At 39.6% G+C, this 22573-nt stretch overlaps 1 protein-coding gene across 1 annotated transcript in view; it reads right to left on the bottom strand.

Annotated features, from left to right (window-relative positions):
- Nucleotides 1-976: 976 nt before the first annotated feature.
- IL17REL (interleukin 17 receptor E like) overlaps nt 977-22573 on the bottom strand; it is a 54073-nt gene continuing 32476 nt past the window's right edge. Inside the window, exons 13-17 of the mRNA XM_026053833.1 lie at nt 22191-22336; nt 19587-19646; nt 18650-18707; nt 16234-16288; nt 977-1112 (exon numbers count right to left, since the gene is read on the bottom strand). Of these exons, the coding sequence (XP_025909618.1) occupies nt 977-1112; nt 16234-16288; nt 18650-18707; nt 19587-19646; nt 22191-22336 (455 nt within the window). The remainder of the gene's footprint in view (nt 1113-16233; nt 16289-18649; nt 18708-19586; nt 19647-22190; nt 22337-22573) is intronic.

The following is a 22573-nucleotide window of genomic DNA, read 5'->3' as shown; positions in this document are numbered from 1 at the left end:
TAAGAAGTAGAGGAAGAGAGATGACCCAGAACATAGATCCAAAGTAGCTAGTGGCCTGAGCCATGCCTTGAAAGCCTTCCAGCATCACATGCCAAGTATTTCCAGAAGGAAACATCCCCAGGTGTGATGGCACAGCATTATCTGCACTCCAGTCCTCTAGCCTGTCCTAGGTACTCCTGGAAAGTCATGGTCACTGAGCAGTTCCGCACATATCTTTCCAGAGCAGCTTGCATTTCCTCATTTCACAAGCCCCATTATCTACACCATGATACCAGCATGCTGTACTTAGCTCTTTAGAAGTCTAGTAAATAAGATGGGTAAAATTTTAATTATCTTTATTTTTACTTCCCTGTCCTCACAGGACGTTTTACTGCCTGCGTCAGCATGAACATTTAAGTTTCTGCTGTTGCTGAAGTGGCTCTTGGAGCACACAAGGCCCTTCACACTTCCTATTCAGCTCTGTATGACAGATTATCATAAGGGGCACATTTCTTTATGAAAGGATCTATTATAAGTGGCTTTGGCCTAAGCTGGACTTGCATGAGCACAAAAAGCTATATTCTGTCTCCTCCAAATTTGAAATATGTATTACAAATGTGATCAACTCTGTCATGATTAAAAGCTAAAAAAAAATGTTGGCATAAATGTGTTGTAGATTTCAGATAGGTCTAATCAGACTGGTAAGTATATTAGTCATGGAATAAGTCAGTTTACAGTCTAACCCTAGCATTCACATGAAACCTGAAAAGCTCACCGGAAGGAGGAAGTTGCCATTTCTTACCACCTTTGATTACATACTGCCCTCTGGCTTACTACATATCAGCAAGAAATGCCTGGTATTTCCATAATTCAGGTTGCTGTGTCAGCATCCAGTAACCTGGCGTGAACTATCCAGTAGCAGAGTAAACACCTAAAACAAACTGAGCATACCCATCTGTGATCAGTCTTTCTCAGCTTTCTTAGTTCATTTGCCTCATTAAAAATGAAAATGAAAATGATGGTTCATTCCCTCCACTCCCACGTGCAGAGGAGTGGTGACACTCCGCAAGTCTGGAGTGCATTCATCGTAACTGTCCTCAGCTGCCAGGATCTTTGAGGCCCCTAAAGCTCCACTGAAAAGGAAACAGTTGCGATATCTTCTGATTAAAGCTTAGCAAGAGCAACTCCCTGTGTTACTGATTTCCTGGGTAACCCCAGGTTTCCCTTTCATAATCCCAGCAGAGTTAAATGTTGTTGGGAAGCCAGCCAGGCACCCACTGCAAAGTCCTCAGCCTACTTCCTGCAGAAGGCAGCGTGCTGGAAGCAGCAGTTTCTGATGGCAAAGTATGGACTAGGTGCAGTGTTCTTGAGGCTTCCATATGTCCCAGATATCCAGGGAGATAGGACACTCTATTCTTGACCTCCTCGGAAGCTGTTCTACTTCTTCAAGGTGATAGTATTAGGAAGAATAAAATCTGCAGAGCATTTGAATTTAATTTAACCTTTCAATTTAACCTAACCTAGCAGCTAGGTGGTTGAGAACAGGATTGTTTTGCATGGTAAATAACAGTAATTTAGATCTTCCTAACTATCCATATCCTCCTTAGGCGGATTGATTTCCTTTCAGTTCTGCAGCAAAGCAGTTAAGAGCTCTCAGATGCACTAGTTTCAGCTGCAACAATCCCTCAAGGAGAGGAGGAGTCCTGCTTTTGTGAGTTTGTTCTTATTATCTACATAAATTCCCAGGGGTTTTCTCATCTGAAAGAGCCCATAACGAGCAGAGAAGAGGAAGTCCCACTTCCTTACACACGCACATAAAAGAGGATTGATCTTGATAACATTTGCTTTATTGCTGGAGTTTCTCCTTTTGTCACACTGTGTTGCTCTGTGGCTATGTCAGGGTTTCCCAGCATGAGCTGACTTGGTTTTATCGTGAAACTGTTAGGGGAAACCCTCTGAGAGTCTACGTTATTCTTACAGTCTACGTTATGTTTGCATAGTTTCCTTATAGGAAACCGAGTATAGGTTAGGCTTTTATTGTTACCTGGTTTGATTTCCATGAGTCACCCTCCTCTGAAAGTTAATTTGAAACTGTGTTCAAGTTACTAAGAGGACAAAGACAAGGAGTTATGTACCAGAGAATGTGCAAGATCACTCCCTGGGTCATCGTGATGCTGGTGCCCAGGCTCACCTCCCCAGCACAAAATACAGCCATGGGATCTGAGGAAGTAACGCTGTTACCGGCAGCCACAAAAGGCTGCTGCCCTGCAGTGGCATAGCCATGGGGCCACAAACACCGATTGTATGAATTCGCCCTTGAAATCTTTGGCATAGTTTTCATGGGTCTGCATCAAAAGGCACTTGGAATCATCCAAGCATCCACCTTCATCATTGTCTGAAGATAAAAGTCAAATTCTGGAAGGAGATTTGATATCAATATGATTGCAGTTGTTGGTGAGACTGTAGTTAAAAATCAATCCATTAATTCAGCTTGAAGGTAACACAGATTAAGAACTGTAACTATTTTCAAGGAGACCTAGAAAAAATAAATAAGCCAAGAGGTAAGGAAAGATTATTAGTGTCAGGTTTTACATTACTGCCTGTTAGTGAAACAGTTCTGCCAGACAACTTAGAATATTGAAAAATATTCATATTTTTGTGAAATTAAAATTAATATGACAGACATAGATGCTATGTCCTTCTTCATACCCAGTGACATAGTACATCTTTCTGCAATAATTGGAGGATATAAATGACCAAAGTATAAATGACAAAAGTTTCTGCATTTCTTGAAAAGAAAATGCAGAAACTACATTTGAAGCCAGTAGCTTACAGTAAGGACCATATAGAGCAAAGTATATGTTTGAAAATCCCTAACAAAATAAAGGATGAATGAAGGGAAAAAAAAATGAAGGGAACAAAAGTTAACCAACAATTGTATCATCACAACACAAAAAAACCCTCAAACATCTATGCTTTTTTTTTATTATTATTTGATTATCTTCCAGTGGAAACTACAGTAATAGAAAAAAGAAAGAGTGGTCACAGACATAGAAGTAAATCTTTGGTCTAGGGGCTATGACCAGATGAAGAGATAATTGGTTGTGTAATGCTAGGAGACATATTAAGACAAACTAATACTGCTATCATGGGGAAAACCATAACAGAAAAGCCAAGGAACGTTCAAAATCAGTCAAAGTTTCCCCTTCTTAGCTATCACTTTTTGTGTGTGTGCATGTGTGGTCTCTCAAGGCTTGCCTCTGTAGTCCATACTTCAGTCATTGCCTCATAGGAGAGGATAATTTGAAGGGAAATTTATCATTTGTATATTGTTTCAAAAGGTACCAAATTAGTCATAGATTGCACAGTACTCTGTTGCACATTCCTCTCTCATATATCATTTTAGCATTCTTTTCCCTTTTGTTCCCCTTTTGTCTATATGGAATTGAGATTTTATAGAAAAAAAAGGTTGCATTCATTTCCCCATTTGTTTCTTTTCAAAGTGGAAGTCCTCCCTCAGGGTCTGACCTAGCTATATGAGGAGGAACAGTTAAGTAAGTCAGATATTTAGAGTTAAAAAGCTGTGAAATAAAGATTGACAAACTGCTCAGAGTATGGCTATCTATGGAGAGCACAGCCAAGACCCACAGCCATCACAACTATTTTTCATGAGGAAAATAATTCATAATAAATAATAAATAGATAAATAATAAATAACTGCATAACTCGTTGCCAGCCCTCATGCTGTGCCTGAGAGGTTCCCATTCTTTCCCATGAGCTACTGAGATACAGAACAAAGGCAGCCCAGACTTTTGGGGTATTGGTCATAGACCTTCCCCTTCAAGTTTGCTTTGAGACTCAGTCTCTTTAGTCCCCATAGGGAATTTCCAGCTTTATTTGTTCTCCTCACACTAAGGCTCAAGGCCTTGGTTTATAGTTACTATTTCATAGGGGAAACGGAGCCCCTTCCCCCTCCTATTTTCTGCCAGACCCAAGAGGTGTGTTGTTGGTTTTCCAGAGGCCGAGGATGTGGCATTACAAAAAGTCAAGCTCTAAATGAAGCCTGATACAACTCAGAAACAGACTACATTAGCAAACATCTGGCTTCACGTGCTTGAATAAGACAGAAACTTCCAGACTATCTTATAGTAAACTTCAAGAATCAAAGATAACAAGAGAGATGTCTTCTGTCTCTCTTTTAAGGGGAAAGAAAGATTAGGTTTCTGCAGAAGAGTCCCATTGGGCCTTGAAAATACATGGAATAGCAGCAGGCAGAAAGAGCTTTTCAAATCACCTGTATCTTGAAAAATAATTAAAAAAAAAAAAAAAAAAAAGAAAAACTGAAGAATGGCAAAGAATGAATGAATGAATGAATGAATGAATGAATGAATGAACGAACGAACGAACCAACGAACCAACGAACCAACAAACACATACATAAGTGGTCTGAACATTGCGTGGAAAATTCAGCTGTGCATTTTCAGAGGAACCATGTGACCGTAGAAATAAATTTCAATACAGATTGAGATTTCTCCTATCAGACTCCCAAATGCAGCAGAACTTCACTTTAGATCCAATGTGTACTCTCTTCTTTCCTTGCCAGTGATTAGGATTTGAATCCTGTGTTCAGTTTTTCACAGTTAATCACATAAGTGCTAAACTTACTCAGCTGTTAAGAAATGCCTGATAAAAATCACAACTGAAAAGGTAAAGGAGAATGACTAAGCCAAAGCAAACAGTGCTTTGCATAAATTAAGAAATAATACACAGTGATATATTGTAAACTGCAGAGTACTTCCCTTTGGAGCACTCCATGGCTAATTGCACGCCAGTAGAATTCCACCGCTCAGTTTTCTTTTACAGCCACAGCTGTGTTGTTAAGCAATCTTTCTGGAGATACTGAGGTCTTCTAGTGACAACTAATTGTGGACAGAATAGAGGGCATGGAAAATATATCCAGTAATTTAAGAAGGAACATTGATGTCAATTTTTACCATTCTAGAGGGAGGGCACGTGCTGATTTCTCAACTATTCCACATGTTTATAAATTATCTATGCAGCAATACAACCATTTGCTGATGGAACTAAGGTATTAAAGCTGAGTATGACAAATTGTGGATGGGTTTCACAATGAGCAGCTGGTAATATAAGGGCACGTGATATTCCATGCTACTAAAGAATGATATGTGTGAGAAAAAGAAATTTCACTGCTACAGAAAACTCCACAGACGCTGTCACCACCATCACTACCCTGAGCACAGACACTTTAGTTTCAGAACGCATCCTCAGCAATAACTTAGCAGAGAAATGAAAATGAAAGCTGCCGTTCATGAGGAGGTTGCAAAACTTTTCTAAAACTAAGCCACCTTACACAACAGTATTGTATTTCATACATAATGTAGTCATGTACAACCTTCTGCATCTGCAAAGTTTGCAATAGATAAAAATGGTTTGGGTTGGAGAACCATTTTCCCTTGAAATCTCACTATATAAAGAACGTAGAGTTATATTAGTGCACAGGCACCATTGCTACAAGCAGAGAAAACCCACTTTCCATCCAAACATCCGAATAAGGACTGATCACCTTAGGCTGAGTCTTACCTGCATTTTGTCATGGTAGGTTTACTCAGTTTTGTCATGTAGGTATATTAATATGCATGTATGTGCTACCAAAGCTGCGTAATTCAAGACAAATGCTAACATGTATCATTTTATTTCTGACTTTGTTTAGTTAGAGAAGTAAAAGTGAAACCTCTATTCTGTTCAGTCTCCAGTAAGTAGGGTCTGACCAGAGGATAATGCTCCATTTTTTTTTTATAAGATTACCTAGTCATGAACTGATTTAGCCATAACTAATAAGTTGTGGCATCTCAGATTTGTAATGAACAGTTCCATATAAATATCAGCTCAATACTTTGTAGTAGTCAAAAAGACAAGTCTGTTTTTAGGGATTACTAGGGAAGGTGCAGAGAACAGGATAGAACATAACAATGCCATTTTATAGATCCAAAATACATCCATTAACTGAACAGTTAGAATTCTGTACAAAATCCAAATGATTTTCATTAAAAGAATGATTAAATGGACCTAAATTCTTCAGATGGTGAAGTACAGCAGCGACTGACACAGTGGCTGGTGACAAGTTGTAAGGAAAGACGGATACTTCTGCATACATCACATATGTAAACTGTGGAGTTCCTTACCACAAGAAATGGCCACAAGAAAATTTGAGAAATTTACTTGAGTTTAAAAAGGCTTAGATAAATTCAAAGACAAAACCATCTTTTAAAGATACTAGATACAAAAAAATACTACTTTTCACTTATCAGGTTCTCAAGGTTTGAACATTGAGGTGTATAACCCCATGCTTGTTCTGCGTTTCTGCAAATAGCCCTGTGAAAAACAGAGTACAGGTTAGATGGACTATTGATTTGACTCAGTGCAAATTCTCATATGCCATTTTATAAATAAAGAGCAAGACTTTATGACAAGATAGAAATTTGAATAAGATAATGGTGCAGAAAAGCTCTACTTTGCTTGATGCATTGAAATCCTGGCTGACTCATCAGGACTGGCTTTGGTGTCCCCTGTAACAGATAAGAATGATATTTACAGGGAAAAGGATTTGTATGCCACCCCTAACATTTCCTGCACAGCTCTTCTTACTTCCTTGGATGACTCCTGCTTGCCCAGATGAAGATGGTCACCCGCCAACCATATGTGGGCTCAGAAAGAAGGTATCATAGACTCATAAAATGACTGTGTTTGGAAAAGACCTTTAAGATCATTGAATCCAAATGTAAAGCCATCACTACCATGCCTACTAAACCATTTCCTTAAGTGCCTCATCTACACATTTCTTGAACACTGCCAGGGATGCTGACTCCACCACATCCCTGCACAGCCTGTTCCAATGCTTGACTCCTCTTTCCATGAAGAAATTTTTACTAATACCTAACATGAACCCCCCTTGGTGCAACATTTTGTATGGAATCAAGGAATGTTTTTCTCCACACCCACAAGACCCACAAGAGCCCCCAGGGTGGGCTGCATTTGGAGATGGGGAGCGGGAAGAGGCCTTTCTGATCATGAGACACAACATGGTTGAAGGAGGAACATATTTGTAACGGGACATCATTCTGGCCACTTGTCATAATACAAGAGATACCAGCCCAAAATAATCAGGGCTACATCCTTTCTAGACTCAGCTCATGGCCTTAAAAGCAGCTCTGGGAACTGGCAAGGGTTCATGTAAAAGTATCAAATTTTGTGATGTTCTCTTCCATAGCCTGTCAAAATTTGTACACTAAGGAAAAATCTTTGATAGCTTCTGTTCCATCTTTATCATTTGCACTTTTTGGCCAAAGCCTACAAATACCCACATTTGAAAAGCTGTTCTATGTGTCTCAAAATCAGAGACGTGCCTTGTTTTCCACTTACCTAGAAATGCGTCACTGAGCTCCACAGGAGAATTAAGAACTTTTGTGCCTCTGGGAAATAAAACCTAGCAGTATACATGTATTGCCAAGCAAAGAAATAGTATATATGACAAGTAGAATTTGACTAATTACCATAGATGACTTACAGATCAGAGGCACACTTAGCCTGAGCTGGACAAAGGCCATCTTCTTTGTGACACCACCAGGTAAGGAGTGAACACTGCTGTTTCTGGCAGGCACAGGGACTGTTGCTGTTACGGACTGGTTCACTGGGCAGTTTCACTGGAGAAATTTTTCTCCCTGAAGTTCTTTCTCTTCATTCCTCTCACACATGCAGCCACACACCCTTCACAAAAATTTACAGCCATCAGATTAGGGATGGGGTGGAAACTGTGGTTACAAACTGTGGTACAATGAACATTCCTTAAGGGCCATCTTCATTGTAGTTTTTCAGAATGACTTAAAATTGACTTTTAAAAGCAGTTTCTTTACAGACATAAGGTATAGATAAAGAAGTGGTGCTACTCTGTACGTTCCTATACACACACCTGTAAGGTTTTACACAAACCTATCTCCAGGAAAGACTTGATGAACAGATGGTCAGCTTCATTCTTTGCTTCCTGGAACCAAAATGTTGGGGTGTTTAATGAAGAAAGAGAGTAAAACTTTATGAGGATACAAATTAAAGGATGACAGAATATCACTAAGCAGGAGTACTGTAGAGCACTCATTTAGGAAGCACAGAGGGCTCTCATCTCAGGCAATGATGCAACAGCAGCAATTTCAGCACAGCCTTTCCCACACTATCCAGCATCTCTGCACCAAACAGATAACATCAACTCATAAACAGCAGCCTCTATGAGTATATTTACACTGTTTTTGTGATCCATGCCATGGAGTAAATCTTAGTCTGCAGTATCATCTTTGGTAGGCTAGGTTGTTTATGTACTGTTAAGGGCTCGTTCAAGAGCAGACTAGCTACAGCCATGCTCCTTGGAAGGAAAGTACCCTAAATCCTAAGCTGGGCCCAGGCTATGTCTCAGATAGGATATGCTGGTTTGCTCCAAATTAGAACCCTGGAGCAAACTCTTGTATGTGATGTAGGTGGTCAGAACCCTGAAGTAAACTGAAACAATGAAATTTCACTCTAGAGACTTCAAAATAGTTCTTAGAGAAAACAACAAAATATTCAAGAATTTCGTATTCCCCAAGACTGAGGGCCATTTTACAAAGACCTTCCAGAGTTAATTTTCTTAAAAACTGGGTTTGTATCGGTTTTAAGTCCCTGATAAGACCCTTGCAGCACCTGCAACATATTTAGCTCAGCATTCTGTCAGGGTTTGTCTGTCCAAAGTATTCCTTTGAGTTAATTCCAGCTGGCCATATTTGAAAGTGCTGCCTTCTCAGAGGCATTCTACCTCCTAAGACACAGAAGAAAATGCAAGTTTAAATATAGAAAAAAAAAAGGAAAGACACATTCCTAGCTCTGCAGCTGGGCAAAATAGGAAGATAAGAAAAAGATCTACTTACTAATAACTTCATTCACATGTGAACAGATATCCAATGTTGACCTGGACTGCAGAAAGACAGAGGAACAAAAGTCTCAGTCTAAAGAGTCATAAGAGAAGTGGAAGGATAGCTTGTAAGTGAGGAACTAATATAGACTTCATCTGCCAAAGTATAGGTTCTTGATTTACCCTGGATTTTGGACATGTCACAAAGGCCTAAATCCCCCCCAAGATACGCAGTTCAGGAGTTTCTGAGCATATTTTTGTGGGGAAGGCAGACGGAGCATGCAACCAGGAATGAAAATCATAGAATCATAGAATGCTTAAGGTTGGAAGGGACCTCAGAGGTCATCTAGTCCAACCCCCTGCTCACACAGGGTCACCTAGAGCACGTGGCACAGGGCTGCATCCAGGCGGGTTTTAAAGACCTCCAGAGAAGGAGACTCCACAACCTCTCTGGGCAGCCTGTTCCAGGGCTCTGTCACCCTCACTGTCAAAAAGTGTTTTCTCAAGTTCCTGTGGAACTTTTGGTGCCTCAGCTTGTGGCCGTTTCCTCTAGTCCTATCGCTGGCAGACATCCAGAGGGCAGACATCCACTCTGCAGACATCCAGAGGGCTGGGCATAAATTGGGAGCAGGCCAGTCTGAAGGCACTCAACTGGCTACGGTATTGCAAATTTAAAAACAAAACAGCAAAATCTATGAAAAGAAACTACACATTTAGAAAGTGATTCTGGATTTGACAAAGAATGTTACAGCAGAAGAGGAAGTCTCACTGGAGAGAATATGGGAATCTGACTGCCAGGTGCCATTCAAGTCCAACACCTGAAAGAGAGAAAAAGGCTTGTGATATTATTAAGTAATTAAGGAAAGGGAAAGTTTTACTTCCAAAAATAAAGAGAAACTGACAGTAATGCGGAAAGTGAAAGAATCAGCTAGAGTTACTACTTGTGAAGGGGAAAATGTTCACAAAAGGACTGTTAAAAAAATATGGTCATTATGTAACTCAATATTTCTCCAGCCTTTTGAGGCTCTCTCATTTTTCCCTGCACTGTTAGGACTGTTATTAGTGATGGAGAAAAAAAAAAGCAATATCAGCCTGTTTCCAGTCCCTTTCTAACTCATTCTCTGCACTTAGGAGCTGAGACCTAGGACAGTTTGAGGAGGACCCAATAACCTTTGAAGCCCTGTTGAGGAAGAAGCCCACACGCACTCTGAAGAGGACTCCATGTCAGATAAGGAGGTTCTGGGGCAGTTGCCTGTCACTCACCATGACGTCATGAAGGAGCTCCATGAAGGAGGGGACAGGATAGCAGAGGGCAGGAGTGAAGGTGAGAAGCAAAGAGGTAATGCCAGTGTATGTGCTGGATACAGAGCAGTGCAGATTTGGTTTATCTCCGCTCAAATTCCCATTTTACCTGGAAATTCTGAACAAGTAGATCAAAGCCATCAACATGAATTATTTCGTCTTGCTGGCTTCACCTTCTTCTTTTTCTCCTGTTCTGCACTCTTTTTCTCCTCCAGTCCATTTACCCTGTCTTACCTCCATTCATCTCTTCTCTGTTTCTACTTGCCCATTTCATCCTTCACCCTTATAGGCTTCCTTCTGCAGGCTTCATATGCACTTTTGCCAACTAAGTGCTTCTTCCTGCTGGTGCCCATAGATGTTCTCACACATCTGAAATGATGTTCTCCCCATCTTCTATCTACTTTTCGTATCTCTGGGCTTCCTTTGCCTTTTATCCTTTCTTTTTCCAAACACATCCATCATAGAACCTTACTGCAAAGGGAGTTCAGCCACTGAGCTAAAACGGTGAAATAGGTCAGAGGAATGGGCATTGACTCAAAGGCAAGAATTGTTTTGATTGTGCTGGGTAAAGGATTAAAAGATCCAAAATCTTAATGCACTCAAGAGGAGGACACAATGTGGAATGTGACCCAAGATGATTTTGAAAATGGGACCTTTTGGATAGGAACTTATATAGTTGAAAACCAGGATGGAATAACAAGTTGTTTAAGCTTTGTTTTAGTTAGTGAGTATGCCAGCAATGCCCTATGCCAGAAAATGTATCCGCCTGTTGAAAGATTGGTCTGGATGAATGAAATCTTGCATGCAATGGATAAACTGCCCTATTTTTATTGCATCAGCTATATACTGTGGAATCAAGATAGGAGTGGGTGAGATCTGTTTTGAGATGGATGGTCTCTAGGGAAACAAATTCAAGATGTCTTGGAAATCCAGTAAAGGAAGTACTGTGTGCAGTTGGAGTACTGTGTGCAGTTCTGGGCTCCCCAGTATAAGAGGGACGTGGAGCTTCTCGAGAGGGTCCAGAGAAGAGCAACCAAGATGATTAAGGGAATGGAACATCTCCCATACGAGGAGAGGCTGAGTGAGCTGGGCCTGTTTTCTCTGGAGAAGAGAAGGCTGAGAGGGGATCTGATTAATATGTATAAGTTCAGGAAGGGAGAATGCAGGGAGGAAGGGGACAAGCTGTTTTCATTGGTGGCCAGCGATAGGACAAGGGGTAATGGCCATAAGCTGGAGCACAGGAAGTTCCGTCTCTAGGTGAGGAGGAACTTCTTTACTGTGAGGGTGACAGATCAGTGGAACAGGCTGCCCAGGGAGGTTGTGGAGTCTCCTTCTCTGGAGGTCCTCAAAACCCACCTGGATGCCACCCTGTGCCACATGGTCTAGGTGTGCCTGCTTGAGCAGGAAGGTTGGACTAGATGATCTCTAGAGGTCCCTTCCAACCTTGAATATTCTGTGATTCTGTGAACTGATCTTTGCTCATTTGTTTAAAGCTTTTAAAAAACAGCACCTAGGAGATAAATGGGGCACATTCCTTCAAAATGTGAGCAAGTGATACTGACCCCAGTGGCTCAGGGCAGCCCAAAGCAAGAAGAGGGTGAGGATAATAGTTCCCACCACTGCTACTGGACTTGGTCCAGCACGACACTGCTGAAGGGTTTTCTGCATAAGAAAGACAAATTGTCTTCACAGTCAAGGAGAGATATTTCTATGTACAATAGAAAAGTTAGTATATGAGACACAATAGAAAAGTTAGGATATGAGATGCAATAGAAAAGTTAGGATATGAGATACAGTACAAAGTCACCATTTTTTTCAGGTTAACTGGAAACAGAGAGTTTCTGTGTGCTTACCTGCTATAAAAGCAAGATGGGGAGACTTGCTCACTGAAACCTTTGACAGTAAGTTGAAGCAAATACATTGTCTTCTGTTTGCCAAGAACAAGTACATGATCAAGTTGCCATGTTACCTTACATTTCAGTCAACATGCTGTCTAGGGAGCTAACAGGAGTGGCCCTCCTCCACTCCCCCATACTTAGGCTGTTACACTTGTGCTGGCTGACATGTACCTGTGTCTGCAGGTCAGGGTGTGAAATCCGCTGAAAAACAACCCTACAAAAGTAGCCATTATTTCTTTGCTTATTTACTTCTCTGGAACAGTTTATCAGAAAGCCAGAAAAGGGATGGGTCAGGAACACGCAGCCTGCAGAGCACTGGACTGGATCTGCTGTTACTGTGGCCCACTGAATATACAGTTACTCATTAGGATGTGGCAATTCAAGCAGGCCTCTTAACTGTATCTTGGTTTAAAGGAAATGCACCCACTACCACAAATAAAAGATATGAAAGATACTGCATCACAATCAGTCTGGTTTTCCACACCAAACTGACCCAGTATCAGTCCGACAAGTGGAAATAAATACCTAAATAAGTGAAAGAAAACAGCTTTAATTTATGTAGTAACTTAAAATTATATTTTCAGGTTTTTAAAATGCACTGGATGCAACTGAAAGTCCTTTGGAGAGATTACAAAGCATTCATCAGCCCATTGCTATATATTGTTGATATCCTGATATATGTTTATATCTTGGAAGAACTTGAGCATTGATACTCTGTCATGATAGTCAGTGTGTCCATATGAAATAGTAACCATATAACTGAGTTGTCTCCAAACAAGGTGATTAATCTGGGCCCACAATGAGCAATAAGGGAACTTCCATCAACCAAAAAAAAAAAAAAATGGAAGCTTTACAATATTAGCCAAGTCTATTGGCAGTCACATAGGAAATCTGAGGATTTGGCTGTTATCACGGCATGTTTACTTGTGGTTTGGTCAATATTGTGAATCTATTGCATAGTTTGGGTGAGAAAAAGGAAAATATTTCAGAGGTCCTCAAAATTAAAATTAATACTTTTTGAAATACAATTGGAAAAGGCTTTTGTACCCAGGCTGTTTATGTTTGTGACTTAAGCTATCACTATTTAAAATACCTAGTGAAATAAAAAAGCTTTGTTTTTGCAAAAGTCACGTTAAATTCTCTTTAGAAGTCACACACTGAGTGGAACTCCTTGAAGGGCATTGGATCTGCAGGGTTTTTCAATCACCCTTTCAGAGAGCAGGAAGAGATGATCTCAGATGGAGTAGGAAGTTTGTGATTGGGAGAGGTACTGCATTACAAATAGTACTTCTAAGGATCAGGTTGGGTGTTAATTAGAAAAAACTACCAACTTTTTTTTTTTTTCACAGATACAATACTATAGAGATGCAAACAGGCAGACCCAAAACAAAGTATGGAAATTCTGTTAGGAATTTGTAGACATTGCTTGAACAGCTACCTTTGAACGAATACTTAATTTCCAGACAGTTAATTTAAGTCATGTCCGATAGATACACTCATGACTTGCTTTCCCTGTAGAACAGCGCCAATGTGATCATGACCAGCCATCTCACATCCTTTTTGGTATTTCCATTGTTGCAGCCTGTAAATAACAAGATGCACTTCAAGAGATTTGAGACTGTGCAGCTGAAACAGGATCTTATAATTAAAAGGATCTAGCAACCATCCCTACATATATTGTTGCTTCGGGTCCTTATGGAAACTTGTCAGTAGAGATGGTGCTCTGTTCAGATTTTGCCACACAAATGTAATTCTCAATTCATTTTTGGTCTGTGGACATGATGAAGACTTGGCTGCAATAAAGAACACCCTATACAAATCAGCTTTCCCTACCTGAAAAGCTTTTCCACTGGCTAAAATGTAGGAGAACAGTGTTACAATGCTGTGTCAGATGATTTTCTTGTTTCTGGCTGCAGTCTGGAGGAAATTAAAGGAAAAGCAGATGTCTGAATAGAATGGCCCTTCCGCTTCACAACCAAAGGTCTCCACTTCCAAATAACTGAAAGGTTTAAAAAAGCTTCCTGATCACCTCAGGTTTTGGACCGGTACCATTGCATGGGATAGGAATATATCTAATATATGTGCACTTCACACAAAGGAGCTTTAATATGAAAGGAACCAGAGAGCATTTGTCCTTTGCACAGCCCTGTGAAAACCAAGTTTATACCATAGTTTTTCTTTTCAAAATTGTTCTTTGAAAGTGTTAAAATAAAAACACATTCAGATGGAAAACATTCTTTTATTGATCAGAATCTTGTTCCATATCTTCACTCCCCACCCTTCTCCCTGAGCTCACATGAGCAATTCCACATGGTTTCAGGATTTGTCATTATTCGTGTTTTACTTGACTTTATTTCCTTGTTACACAACAGGAAGTAAGGATGGCTCACAGGAGCATTCAGCGAAATAAAGGCCAAATGCTTGATAATCAGTACAATGTGTAGTATTGTTCTCAACTGTTGAGTATAAATACTGATAGAATGAAAAAAAATACTTCAGTTCTTTCTGTGAAACACTCCTTCTAGGATGCATTTACACACAGTATATTTAAATAGCTATCGAACCAAAGACATATTCTTCCTCAGATAAGTGGGAAGATTCTCTCCAAGTCAAATACAAATGCAAACATCACAAAAGGCAGTTGTTAGACAGCTCTCAGTGGTAGTCTCTCACAGTGAGGTCATCAGAATGGCATCAGAAAACAAAGGAAATTACAAAGTAGGATAAAGTGACAAAGCTGAAAAGACTTCCTCTCTTCTTTATTTCCCACAACTTTTGCTTATGACTTAAAATAAGCTTATGACTTACAAATAAAAAATCTGAAATAGTCACTCTGTAGATAATCGGTGTACTTGGAAAGTGCCCCTTTATAGCTCATTATATATAAAACATTAATTTAGAAGGAAAATGTGAACCTGATTCTCTAGCTACATGATCTAAGACATCTTTTTTGTTTTTAAAATACTGGGAAATGGGGAATCATAAGCCAGCTTCTGTTGGAGATGTTAAAAGAGGCTTAATTTGCTATTTTTTTCACTCATACGAATAATCCCACAGTAGTTAGCAGAAACCATTAACGTGAGAGAAGACCACTTAGAGGGTTTGCAAGTCACACCAAAAGACAACCTGATGTTGAGGAGATACCAAAGATCTTAAAAATGTGTTGGTAAATTCATTCACCTTGTATCCATCTTCAGTGCAAGGAATGCACGCTCTTCAGCCTAAAGGAAACAAAATTAAAGAAGATTGGCTTTTTTTTCTCAAGTGAAAAAAAGATTTCATTTATCTTCTGACAAGGAAAAGAGGAAGAGACTGCCTGAAAGCAAAGACCAAAGCACCCTCCCAACTAAAGTTGGGAAGCCACGATTTCCTCAAGGAAACCTCAAGGTTTTTTTCCCATCTTCATACAAAGCCTTGCGTATGAAGCAGTGTCTGCTCCTTGTGCTGCAGATTTCAGATGCAAAATCTTCTTCACTAGCATCACATGCCATGAGATAGATGTGACACAGGAGGCCATATTCTATAAAACAGCCACTGCTCTAGGTTGCCTCTGATGGGGTACCCTTATACAAAGAGCTTTTGGAAGAATAGGAGCTCCCACCAAACCAGGTATCTGTTGGTTACATTGATTACTGTGGTCCATCTCATTGGTTTACAGTCTACGTGTTGCTGTTTTTCAGAGGGCTAGGAGAATTGAGGAAACACTGAACAGCTGAGGAAATTTCACCAATGAGTGAGAGCACAGAAGGGGACTGTGATCTCCCTGCAAATGCCAGGGAGAAAGCACAAGGCAGGTGCTAATGATACGAGTGTCATGCTCAGCAGGTCAGATGTTCTGGGCTCTTGAAGGTTATTGCTTCTCACTACCTCTGATGCCAGACTGCACCGCTGTCCAGCAGAGAGGGGGAAGAGCACAGAGGGAAGCGGTGGCTTCAAGGGGAACAAGGTTTGGGAGAGACAGGAACCAGATATTCTCACAGGGGAGTACTAAATTCACTCAGAATTGCCTTACTTTAGACAGGGTAACAATATATTTTCAGGGTTAACTCTATCATCTCTTGAACACTTTTAAACTATATGTGAGAGAAAGAGTCCAGGTACCTGTGTGTCATGGCCTTTGCTGGGCTTCCATCACTGTATGTCTGCCTGTGAAAACCTGGAGAAACAAGTTCAAATGTAGGCTGACCTTTTTTTAATTATGGTTCTTTTTTTTCATATTAACTGATTTTGGTTGTTGGTTTATTTGGAATAAATATATATTTTTAAAAGTTTAAATAATGCTTTGAAATGTTTGTATATGTTAAATAAAATCTAGAGAACTGTCCAAAAATTCAAAAGAACACAAAGTTTTGCCTCTAAAAAAACAGACAAAATTTTTTTTTTTATTTCTGTGTTCCTTAGAGCAAATAAGGTTAAATTTCTCCAATTCCAAAGCATGACTACTGATAGAAAATAGATATAAAAGACAATATATTGCATTATACATAATAGAAATCTTTTCTTCAATTTGGAAAGGGAATAGGTTTCATGATAGTTAGCTACAGTGGTTTTTATAAAAGATAAATAATCCCTGTCCTCACTGGGATGCTGGGTTTAAGGTGCAAAATGCATGTTATTAATACCCCTACTCTTTTGGGCAAACTGATTCTGCATGATATTTTAAATAATAGTCATATTTGACAATGTAAACTTCCATTTCACAGAGATATATACAATAAATGTTTTCACTGTGCCATTATAGGATTAAGGATTGTTTGACATTTTGTATAATTCAATTTGACAAAAATCATGGATGAGTCGCACATTTAACATTCCCTTCACTCCATGTTGATTTAACCTGTTAACATTTTGTATTCAGAGATATTCATAGTAGCATCCCCATATAAGAATTATTATTCTAAGTGATAGGACCTTCAAATAACTTTCATCATTATGGTTGGACTTGATGATTTCAAAGGTCTTTTTCCAACCATAATGATTCTATGATGATCTCTACTCTGAAAAGCTAATGCTTGAAAAGTGGCTTTATTTTTGAGTACTTTGAGAAAATAAGAACTCAAGAATAAGAAACTCTTTACTAAAAATGCTGTTATTCTTATAGATAAAATCTTAAACATCATCAAGCAAGGTGTTGATAGCACCTAATGAGTCCTCAAGAACACAGGAATTACAGCAAGGGCTTGGACCTGCTAGTTCAATGCTTTTTCTATCTTTGACACTAACCAGCACCAGCAGCTAGAGAGGGAAATTTCAAAACCCCCTCCTGACCATGCATGCACATTGCATTATCCAAAACCAATCCAAAAAAAAAAAAAAAAATCCAAAAAACAGTTTGGCAGAAGCCATAAAGCATGAGGTTAAAATGGTCCCCATAATAGCCAGATCAATCACATATTACAATTCTGATGCTCTTGATATACAGTGTTCTCCTTTTTTCTCCCACATCTGAATCTCCATAGGTTCCTTATCAGAACAAAAACCTGTGACAAATTCCACATTTTAATTCTGTGGAACATTTCATTATTTTATACACTTTTGTCATATCCTTCACACTGGTGGAATGGAAAATATGAATAAGGAAGATAGATCCAGACTGCATGAATCACAGTATTTATATCACAGAGTATTTAACTGAGTCACCTTGCGGGCTTGGTAGGAGTTTTTAAGTAGATAGGAAACCTGAACCACCATTAGGCAGCTGCTTGCCCAGAGAAGTGCAGTGACACCCCAGACTGAAGCCCGCTCTTTTTTAATGCTAGGCTTTCAAAGCTTGAACTAGAGTTAACCGTGAGGTATGTTTAAAGTACTGAAAAAATTGTCCTAGGAATTGCCATGTTTACAATGAACCAGAGGAGGGCAGATTATTTGGGTAGGTTTGAGTATTTTTTGTGTATTTTGTTTTGGGTTTTTTTTTGGCAATGCTCAGCCTGAACCTTCCCTCAGTTTTACTGTCTTTGCACTTTGTAGTTTTAGGCTAGTGAACCCACCCCTGCTGAGCACTTCACCTTAAGTCCCCAAGCCTCAGTTTACTCTGGGTGGGTTTCAAATCATAATAGAAATAATTTTCTGTAATTTCTACTGGGAATTTCTACTGACCCGTTTACAGAGGTGGAAAATCAGCAGAAGGGCCGTGCTGCAATCTCTGCAGTGACATGACGGTGTGCCTGCTTGCCAGGGACTGCTTTTAACTAGTTACCTCATGCACTCACTGCAAGGTAAACGTAGGTGTGGTGCACAGGACTTGGCACGGGCTGAAAAAGTCACCCAGGAAGCTGAGGATATAGCCACAGAAATTGCCCTTGTAGTAGCTAATTAAATGCTAGTTTGTCTATATGGGTCCATTGCAAAAAAAGGAAGCTAAACGTATCAAACTCACCTGTAGGCATCCATTTTTGTCTCATGAATCCCAGTAAAAAGTGTAGAAAATAATGAAATATTCTAGGGAAGTAAAATGTCAGTCTAATAGTAAAAACATATTTCACAATCTAATTTTTCTTTTGTTATCATTAATACTTACCACAGTGGGTATCACAGATCTGTAGAGGAACTGAATAATCTACATCTGTCCTCCAGCCCTTTTAAAAGAAAGAATTAAGTCTTATTTGCCTTTCAGCACACTAGTACTGAAGATTTGCCTTGACAAAATAAGCATTGCTTTATTTGTTTACTCAGCTGACTGCATTTTTAATCTGTTTTTAAATAAATGTACTATTGGCCTTGCCTACATTTAGCAAGTCTAATCACTTGTAGATTTCTAAAGCACGAGGTTGAGCAGAATTCTTTTTGTGCAGAATTGTATTTGTCAGATAATGTCTTATTTTCATGATAGACGGTTTATGTAGGAAAATACCAATTTTGCCACCAAATCTTTTTCAGTGGGGAAAGAAAAATCCCTTCCTGTGCCCAGAAGGCTCTTGCCAGGTTCCCTTTCATCTTCCCAGGAGCGGAAGGTGAAGCAAGGTCTAAATAAAGTTCATTTACACAAATAACATGCAAGAGCAGTCAGAAAAAGTCTACTCAGCTCTGCTTTCGGGAGTGCTTATTCTAGCATACTAGGTATTTACTGTGCTGCTTGCTATATATATGCCTAGCCTTTCTCAGTTAATGTCAGTTTTTGAAACATTCATCTGCTATTCACTTGGATCTTTTGACTAACTTTTTATTACAAAGGAGCACATAAAGGCAGAATTAACAATTTCCTGTTGGTATCCCTTTATCTGCTGCCAACAAAGCAGCTAGATCAGGAGATCAACTTCTGTGTTAATTAATATCATCTCAACCAGAGGTGGTGGCAGCAAATCAAGCTATAAATAATGCTCTTTGCCAACTTCATTTACAGCATAATCAGATTTGGCGAGGAGAAGGAAACTGCCAGAGAGCCTGCTGGTTTTATTTTCTTTTTTCATGGCGTGCTTATTTTGTACAGTGCACCTGGCAAAAATCAAAACACATACCTGAATGCAAATTGTTGACCCACACATTTCCTGGGACATAGTGATTGATACAGAATCTCCCTAATGAAAACAAAGTGGAAAACTATTATTTTCCATATCCTGGTAAAGTGAATACATATGTATTGTCTCTCTCCAGCTCTTTGGTTCATTTGCCCATAATGTATGTTCCACAGCCTCCGAAAATTAACACAATATATTCATTATGGAAGGCTATTTATTTTCAGGGGCTATCCCTGGGTCTCAGTGACCATATGAAGCTGACGTAGTTTTGCTAAGCATGGTTTGGGAAGCACAGGAAGAGGGTTGATTTTCCTGCATTTAATGAAGTATCCTAAGTGAAGACACCACCCCCATGGCTGCTGACACCACTCAGCCACTGAACATCTTCACTTCTGCTCTCTAGTGTACACGAACTTGAAGGAAATACCATTATTTTGAAGTTCTTGAGGACTGCCCATCACATTGTATACTGAGAACAAGTTCAGCCTTAGGGTAGACTTGTCCTAAATGACTGATCTGCCACTTAAAATGTGATTGTTTGTGGTTTGTTCTCAGAAGAATAAGTTACTCCACTAATAACTACGCACCCTAGCACTGCTCTCCTTAATATGTCAAAACTCCTAAACAAATTTGGAGTAAAAAAGGCTAACATATTCTTACTCCTGTAGCCTTACTCCGATGGTATTAAATAGGAATTATTGTTTCTGGGAGCACAGTTAAGTCATAATGAAACCTTTGTGCATATCGCTCATGGTGTTGGACAGGAACTGTGTGTAATTTAGGTGGGCTGCCATTGTGGTGAGGCAGCAGAAGAAGCAACAGCTTCATACCACTAAGAAAAAAAATGAGCATTTCTAAATACTTCGATGCCCTTCATGAGACACCCACTAGCTGTGATTTTTCACTGCTCTACCATAACTTTTCTTACCTATCAAGTCACACAGGGTACCTCTGAAACCAAAAGGTCTGAATTATACAACCTTATGTGGAAAAAAAGGTCAGATAAAGGGAAATGACAGTGGTAAGTGTTCACTGAATTCATTGTTTAGCAAACCTCCTACCACAGAGACCTCCATCTCTGACAGTAATACTACATGTCCCCACATATCCTGCCTCATTAAGACAAAATCTTAATAGTGCCACCAGCACCCTCTGTGATCTATATTGATCAAGAAAGTTGTTTTCTCCTAAACCTTCTTTCTCAAGTGGTTTTGCAGCTCTAGGGTCTGCAGGACAAGTTAACATTGAACACATGCAGCAAAATAAGCTCAGAGTTGGGAAATAGAGCTTTAGCAGCTTCTCTGTCCAGTGCAGAGCCAGAGATGTAATTAAAAACCTAAATTAATTAATTACAAAATTAGTTCAACTTTCAGTGTTAACCCCTTGAAATGTAAGAAGTGCTGATTTACAGCTGCCTGCTTGCCAGCTACCCATGGTATAGGCACCTTGGACATCAGAGGCACCAGGAAAACATGACACAGCTGCAGCTCATACCTGCACACAGTGCAAAGATGAACAGCTGGAATATATCCTGAAAAAGAGTATATGTGGCAGAGCTACAGCATGCTCCTCTCTCCCTGAGCCCCCTAAAGCACAGCAATGTCAACGAACACAGGCAGGAGTAAGCAATGAAATCACACCATAGCGATTTCTCAGTTTCTTGTGTGGCATCTGATACACATGGTAGAGGGAGATGTGAAAGGAGAACACACTTGGGAGCTGTCCTAGTGCTATTGAGAAGCTAGCTGCTGAGCTGGGAGGATTCCTCTCAACATGGCAGTCCTAGTAGCTCCTAGACATATATTATTTCTAATACTCTCCTATTTGAAAAATAATGCTATGGACACTCTTCTGCTCTTTAATCCCACATTCTCAGTAGACCACAGGTCAGGCTAACCACAGATCAGGACAACAAGATAACTCTGGCATGCAGGGTTGATGGGTAAGGGCAAGCCACAGAGCTGTACTGAAAATGTATGAGATACAGGCTTAGCTGCAAGAGAGGAATGAGGCTCTCATTTCATGAATAGCTGCTGCCCAAAACAGCAATTTTCCCATAGTCCTTTCCCTCTCTCCCCACTGCTTTTGCTGGGAAAAGCAGTTGTATGGTCACACAGCTGGATTGAAAGTTAATTTGGCTGAAAAGTTACCTTTTTGTGTACTGAGTTAGTTTTGGCAGCCATTGGATTTAGCGTGGCTTGAGATCATTGTGTAATTATGCTCTAACTCTCATATTTCATAACGTGAGATTTGCCAGGTCTGCTGCATCAGCGACCCATATATGAAATGTTAACAATAACATCTCCTATGTGCATAATACGTACATTATACCGCAAAAATGATGCTAAAAGAATATTAATGTTCCACTCAATAATAACTTCCTTTGATGTGACTCATTTGACTTCAACATCCTTATTTATCTTTAATCAGTGTGAGATCAGAATTAGAACTACATGCTTTAAATATGTTCCATTAATTGTTTCAGTATGTTCACGCACAGGCTTATTAATGCATTCAGGCTGCACAGTGATAAATGGAATAATAACGAATACAGTTAAACAAGTTAAAAAGATTTAAAACGTCTAAGAAATAATATATACAAACCGCAGAGACTGAATGGCGCATCCCCACAGCTTCACATGAGCCCAGCTGCGTCCTGTTACACACAAGCACGGAGAATTGCGCCGTGGTTTGGGATGTGAAGAAAACGTGTATCTGCTCTGCCACTGCAGCAGTTCTCATTTTCCAAGCTGATTTTTAAGGAAAATAGACTTACTTTTACCATATATTATATTTATAATTGTTGCATTAAAAGTAAAAGCCATTTTAACTACTTGAGTACCGTCAAATAACACGCAAACAACAATACATACAAGTAACAGACCATCAAATGTCTTTGCTAAAATTCACAAGCCATAGTGATTTGAACACTTGACCAAGGGCAAAGCTTGTTTAGTGGCGAAGATTCATATCTAGAGATTGATTGA

Source organism: Nothoprocta perdicaria, unplaced genomic scaffold, assembly GCF_003342845.1.
Source record: "Nothoprocta perdicaria isolate Ctin4 unplaced genomic scaffold, notPer1 scaffold_119, whole genome shotgun sequence".
In the NCBI taxonomy this organism is placed as follows: Eukaryota; Metazoa; Chordata; class Aves; order Tinamiformes; family Tinamidae; genus Nothoprocta; species Nothoprocta perdicaria.
Note: the sequence above shows the minus strand (reverse complement) of the source record. Positions and strands in the feature narration are given on the sequence as shown.